Here is a 7,140-nt window from a genome sequence, read left to right as displayed (position 1 = left end):
ATATTCTCAAAAACAACTCATGGCTAATAGTTACAGCATTTACAACACAATAACCAAGGTTAGATTCTACACCGTACCTGGCACTTCATGTATTTATTACCCTCATATAAGATACAGATAAGCCTTAAATAAATAAACACTCGTATTGCACTGGATGCTATCTGAGATCAGGTATGACACAGGAGACAACACAAACTCTAGCAGACAGATGGAGAAGAAAAGTAATTACACCCCTGCAGCTTTTGTCCACTCAAAGTGAGACTACATGCCTGTAAGAGTGTGTGAGAAATCAACCTGACTATTGATGAGTCTCCACAGTGCAGAGCAACAAGAGTGAGAGGTAGAGAGATTTCTCACTGGAACACAGATGCAGTAGAAGGAAGGAGACTCCCTTAAGACAGTTCAGGTAATGAACAGCAAATTAGCTCCAAGAAAAACAAACTTGTATAACTTGCCAAACAAACAAACAAAAAAAAAACCGAAAAAAAAACAAGCAAATATCGTTGTCAAATATCAAAAATTTCAAATTTGTTCGAATTTGCAAAAAGACACAAATGATTAGAGTTGAGGTTGAGTATATTGTCCTAGCTTTCTGTTAGTGATTGTATACTATTCCCTCAATTAAATGACAAGGAGCGTGTTTGTGGACAACAAATCTAGAACAGAGAACTTGGACTTGCGTTCTGAGTGGCTTCTGCTTTGCAGTAATTAGAGAGGCCACCTTTAAATACTTTCAGGATTTATCCACACTGGCCATTTGCAGATAAGTTTAGACACCCCTGCCCTAAATGGGACCTATGTTGAAAATATGACAGAAGATATAATAGATTCTGCAAAGTTTCTGTCCTTGATTGTCCATACATGATTTGCCCAGAATAAAACAACATACAGTTACAGATTTAGCACTCAAATCTGTATCCTGCCTAGGGATTCCAGCTATCAGAATGTGAACTAAATTTCATGTCAACAACTGTGACTTCAGTTGGATGTCATTGATTATTGGATCTTTTACAAATGATGTCAAAATTGCATTTTTACATGAGACATTCCGTGCCCTCTGCACCCAAATTCAGGATGCTATGTGATTTCTTTTAAGAAGCATAGATCGGATTTTACAAAATCCACATTCAGGAACACAATAATTTATGACCAGCCTAAAACTAGAGACATTTTTTGTGATCAAAGTGCGGGGTATTTCCTTGGGTGTAGCTCTGGCATACCACAGATGTTCCATAATTAACTGATGCTGTACTTATCCATGGTTCCCAGCCTACTCTAAAAGATTAAAAATAATGGTTCTCATTCATGCCGAAGGTGCAAAAATACCCAGATTTGCAAAGATTCTGTCATGGTCATCTCGCTGGCACACTTCCAGGAACTCTTTTGGGAGATCTAAGCTGACACAAAGAGGCTCTGGAGTGCTTGCAGGAGGATCAGGATATTCATTTTCAAGGGCTCCCATCAGCTGCTTCAGAATCTTTACAGCCTCCAGCGTAAAGCTAAACCCACTGTCCTGTATAGGAAAAGTAAAAGAATGATGTTAGGATAATTATTTTTTCCACTGTGCTTGAGATGGTTTAAATCTTAGCAACAATGCATTAGAACTACAATAACAAGTGTTTAATAAATTTCAGTAATTTTCCATAAAGCGTCAATAAAATTTTAGATTTATTGTCTCAACGACTTGATAAATCATTTTTATTTTTTTTTTTTTGGGCTGTATGTAAATGTACTGTAGTTATGTCAATTTTTAGTTCAGGACTCAGCGAAAACCCACTATTTCAACCATGTAGCCAGTAGTTCACCACTTTAACCACTGAGCTACCACTCCAAGCAGTTCACACACTATCTTTCATCTGTAGACAGTGTATTATTAATCAGGCACTAGCATCAAGAGGCAAAGGTCCAGTTTTTTCCATGAGCAATTACTCACATGATGTACAACTAAAAGGGCAGGTTCTGTGAATTATATACTGTACATACAGACAGAAAAAAACTATGTATAAAATATTTACTACAGTTCTTGCTAGATGTCAAATACTATTCTTAGAGATACCCTGTATTAATAAGAATGCATATTTTTATATATTATTTCTTTATTGTAAAGTGGTAACTCTTCTGAGTTGTTTCAGTAAAAAATAAATGATGAATTAACATTGTTTGTGTTAGAAATAGATTTCTCATGAAACAAAAGGCAATGACATCCTATCTATTTTATGCTTCATTAAATTTCCATGCAGTTGGATGGCAATGATTGTTAAAATCCTTTTGTTTGTCATCATATAGAAAATAATTATCCTGTATTATAAGTTTGCCATCAAATCTCTCTTATATTTTAGCACAGCTTTCTCACAGACACACAAATATCTTTAATAAATACCTCTGCTTAACTTTTGTAATGTTTACTGACAAAGTTTGGTCATGCTTTGTTAAGCATTAGTACAGTGTAAATATGTCTGTAATGACTTACCGTAACCATTATACTTTGTGAGCTCAGGAAGCAGGATGCAAAAAGAAAAGAAACTGTCAGAAGCTTCATTTTTTAATTAAGTAAAAGGTCTTGTTAATATTCTAACAGATATAGGGTAGACTGTTCTAAGGTGAGTGTTGGTTCTATTTATATATTGTGTTCAGGTTGCCTTACTAAGTAACCTATTAAGCTTTGGAGGTGCCAGAGGGTTTGCTATCAAGCATCATCTGTTTACTGATAATAAAAGATCTAATGGTTTCTCAAAAACTTTTGCTTTTTGATTAAACCTGTCATGCTGCAAACATCTGGTTCTCAAATGAGTCTCATAAACACTGTCTTCTAGATATTCCTTGTGACTGTAAAGCACAGACAAGCAAATGAATTTTAAGTATTTGATAGATATGTGTGTGTGCGTGTGTATGTGTGTGTGTGTGTGTGTGTGTGTGTGAGAGAGAGAGAGAGAGAGAGAGAGAGAGAGAGAGAGAGAGAGAAAGAGAGATACATAATACACTAAGAAATTAGTAGCAAAAGTAGCATGATTACATTGCTTTTAATTGTCTTAACACTGTGATGCTTAAGGCTGTGAAGCAAAGAGCATGCAGTTTCTACTTTCCATTTGAATAAAGGAAAGCTTTGTGGTAAATTGAGCTGCTGAGGTACATACAGTAAGTGAAACTAGCATTTCACCTGCTAACCACATTTTGTGATTTCTAGTCACAGTGCAATCTGGGCTAAATGGATGTTTTCCCCAACCAACACTGTCCTGCTACATAAATAAGAAAGAACCCCACAGATGGAGACCTACCTATATAATAACACTTGCACCCTTCCCAAATAGAATAAAATACATTTATTTCAGAGATTGAGAAATAAAAAGTCATCTTTCAGCCAAAGAAACAGTATCACAAAAATTATATTGTAAAAATTGTAGTCTTCCTGGTACTGATCAACCTGCCTATGAAGGGATTTAGCCCTAAGTGAACCAATAACAATGCATAACCTGCATACATCACCTACAGTGTTTAAGGTGCTCGGCATTATAAACGGATCAAAGGTCAAAAAGTTATAAGATATTTAAATAACAGTCATGAAAAAGAAATGTGTACATGGAATGAAGTCTAGTTTAATCACTGTAATATTTTCATGTTTTATATTTTAATTTACTTTTTTGAGTTGTTAAATCAAAAAAATATTTACAAAATGCTTTTGGTCATTTGGCAAAACTGAAATGTTTTGAAATAAATAAAGATATGTTATTTTAAAATGCTTTGGGTTTAAAAGATGAGAATAATTGTGCATAATTTAATCTATAAAAATGTAATCTTTGTTCTCTGTTTTAGTCCAACTCCATCCTGTGTGCTAGTAAAGTGTCCTAGTAAATGTCTATGTACATAAATAGTCTATAACTGACTGGTAATGTACACATTTTTACACATTCTCAAGGCTTGCACATAACTCAATAAGGAATTCTCAGATCTGTGGTTTGCTATGAAAAAAATTCAAAGCTATGATTCATATGGGTATTGAGTGAAAAAAGAAGTCTATAGAGAAAAAGAATTAGTATTGAATTGCCATTCAATCTTCAGAGATTTCTTTCTTTCCTGGTCTTTCCTTTTGAGGGAACTTACGACTATGGCTATGGGAATGCCCTCACGGAACTGGTGTCTGAAGCACATGTGAACACATGACAATTTTATTGGCTAGAGGGTCAGGTGACACAGCAGCGCATGTCAGCAAGACCATAAAATGATATTCAGGTCAAGTGTCCCCAAATTCTTTTTCTTCAGGAAGCTGTTTGTTAGTCACTTACTGTTTGTTGTGAACTTTCTGTGTGATACATTTTTTTCGTAAGTAATATGGTGAGTAAACAATTCAGGAGATTTGCAGCACTATTGCCACTACTTTTTAATTGAGGACGACATGCATGCATTGTGTGTTATCTATTATTCAGCTATAGTGGGTTTACACAATAAAAGCTTCCTGACTTGACTTGACTTGACACGAACATGGGTATAGGGAGCTGCCAAGGGTCAAAAAGACACTAGCAAGCTATCTGTCCCAATTACTGTCAGCATCATGGAGAAAACCCTCTTTGCCCTCAAAGCTGTGTAGGCTTCCTTCAACCCTTGTGAAAAGAGCCTACATGGCAGCAGGTCAGGCTGTCGCATCTCTGCACAACATAGCGATGCTGCAGGCTTATCAGGCTGACCTGCTGAGGCAGTTGGAGAGTGGAAATGGATTAAACTCAGAGCTCTCTCAGGCCACAGTTTTAGCCTTCCATGCCACCAAGCAGATGGCTCACTCCATTGGTCATTCCATTGTAGTCATTAAGTGAGCTAATCCCTCGCTATGTCTAGGAGCGGGATGCATTCACCAGTTGCTCCCAACCACAGCCAAACTCCTATTGAAAGACACAGCAGTCAAATGCTGTCAGGCAGCACACTCAAAAACCATCATGTTTAAGAGGGTTGCAAGAAAGGAGACTTGACACCAGACAGCTCAGGTTTCTGAGAACAGATACCCTCAAGGTGGCAGCTTGCCATCATGTCTCACACCCTCCCTAAGGGCATTTGCAGGGAACTGCTCCTCCTCATCCTGCATGATACACTGGAGAGCCTGGAGCAGATCTTGGTTCTAAAACAGGAGCTTCTCTTCCTTTTAAGCAAAGGGGCCTACAGCTTCTACAGCTTATACTTCTTAGAACCCAAGAGGGGTGGGAGAATGCATATGGGGATGTAAAGTTTTGAGATGTTGATGCTCAACAAAAAGTGTGAAGAAATCATTTCAGATCAGTTGAAGAGTCAGTTTTCAAGCCATGATACCTTTAAAAGTGATTTATTTCACAAATAAGGCAACAATGAAGCTAAGAATATGTATATTCTTAATAATATATATTCTTCTATGTCTTCTATATTATAAAATACATAACAATAGATATAGAACAATAAGACTGCATCAAATTAATAAGCATACATGCTGGAACAAATAAAAAACACAGTAAATTGTCAGACTAAAAGGCATTACTCATGCTTTTTTAACAAGAAACAAATTCAAGTCTTTTGCAATTTGGGTACATGGTAAACATTTTTCACAAGCAGAAAAGATGTTCAGCAACCATACAGTCAGCAAAAGCACAGATTTCACAAACATAAGGAGGAATTGCAGCTGCAAAAGACACATAAGAAATGTTAGTCAACTATTCCTTCATATGTAAGCTGGAATGCTATGAAATTATATGAATGCGGTATCTGATAAAACAGATGCTTACCTAGCCTGGAGAAGACCAGGGACGAGCCACTTTGATGACAGAGCTCTATAAACTCCTGGGGCATGGTTGGGTTCCCACAAACTGCAACATTGCTGGTCTTGACTAGACGAAGATTCTGCTGCTGGGAGACAGAGCTGCTGTCCATCAGGTGCTGAAGGACTTTCACCGATTCCAGTGAGAAAAAATATTCTCCATCCTGTAGATAAACATTGAGAAACATTTCAAATTTGAGTGAACCCCTATCAAATTTCATTATTGGTATTTGGATTGGTGGAATCAAATTTTAAAAAAGTTATATAAAATCTAAAGTTACAATTTAGAAAGCTTTTCTTGAATGTAATATCAGGGAAAGCCTATATATCAGCTAATGGATCGATCACTAAGGGCAATATCCATGCAGTTACATTCTAGGCTCATTACTTCTTGACAGTATGACAATAAGTTACATAATTACATATATATATATATATATATATATATATATATATATATATATATATATATATATATATATATATATATGATTTGTATTGATACTTTTTAAAAATAATTCAGAATGACCCAGGTTGATGTATCAATAGGTGGAGATACTTGTAACTGTTAAGATGTAATGTATATAAATGTTCGGATAACTGAAACGCATGAGAAATGCATCCTGAGAAGCTACACCACTGTCTGGTTAGGGAACTACACCATCTCAGTTCCTTGAAGCGGATACTGAGCTGAGAAGTTCATCTGTGTTTTTCTTCCCTCTATCATGGACATTCACACCACATGCTTCATCCACAAAGCCGACAGCATTGAGGATGAGCCCACACACCCCTCACACACTCTTTATCCTCATTCCATATATAAAAAGGTACCGAAGCATTCGGGCCCTCACAACCAGACTGTGTAACAGTTTCTTTCCACAAGCCATCAGACTCCTCAACAACCAGAAATGAACTGTACCGAACACACACACACACACACACACACACACACACACACACACACACACACACACACACGCTCAACTGTGTGAACTGCACTGGACCGTACAAATCAATCACTAACTAAATTGTTGTTTTGCACACCACATTTCAATACCTCATCAAACTGATGCTATTATATAAGTGTATAAATGTTTACTTAAACCCGCTTTGTTTACAATCGTGTAGTTTTGCACAATGTACTTTATAATATTCAGTATGCACACTGGTCAGTGTTATTTTGTGTATTTGTCCTGTCGTGTTCTGTATTGTTTGTCTGCACTGTCTTTTGTCTTGTACTGTTTGCACTCGGTTGCACACAATGCACTTTATGTGGCTAGGACAACTTACTTTAGTCCTTAGCTCTGTGTCATTTTATGTAGTTTATGTTATTTTTGGCCCACTATGGTCCTGGAGAAATGTTGTTTCAT

General features: G+C 36.6%; 1 protein-coding gene across 1 annotated transcript in view; it reads right to left on the bottom strand.

Annotated features, from left to right (window-relative positions):
* Window positions 1-5,958, bottom strand: part of LOC132838452 (uncharacterized) — a 6,815-nt gene extending 857 nt beyond the window's left edge. Inside the window, exons 1-5 of the mRNA XM_060858768.1 lie at window positions 5,739-5,958; window positions 5,591-5,635; window positions 4,537-4,679; window positions 2,471-2,539; window positions 1,327-1,513 (exon numbers count right to left, since the gene is read on the bottom strand). Coding sequence (XP_060714751.1) covers window positions 1,327-1,513; window positions 2,471-2,539; window positions 4,537-4,679; window positions 5,591-5,635; window positions 5,739-5,958 — 664 coding nt within the window. The remainder of the gene's footprint in view (window positions 1-1,326; window positions 1,514-2,470; window positions 2,540-4,536; window positions 4,680-5,590; window positions 5,636-5,738) is intronic.
* Window positions 5,959-7,140: the final 1,182 nt, after the last annotated feature.

The sequence above is a fragment of the Tachysurus vachellii genome, chromosome 22 (assembly GCF_030014155.1).
Source record: "Tachysurus vachellii isolate PV-2020 chromosome 22, HZAU_Pvac_v1, whole genome shotgun sequence".
NCBI lineage: Eukaryota > Metazoa > Chordata > Actinopteri > Siluriformes > Bagridae > Tachysurus > Tachysurus vachellii.
The sequence above is the reverse complement of the archived record's forward strand: the minus strand, read 5'-3'. Positions and strand labels throughout refer to the sequence as shown.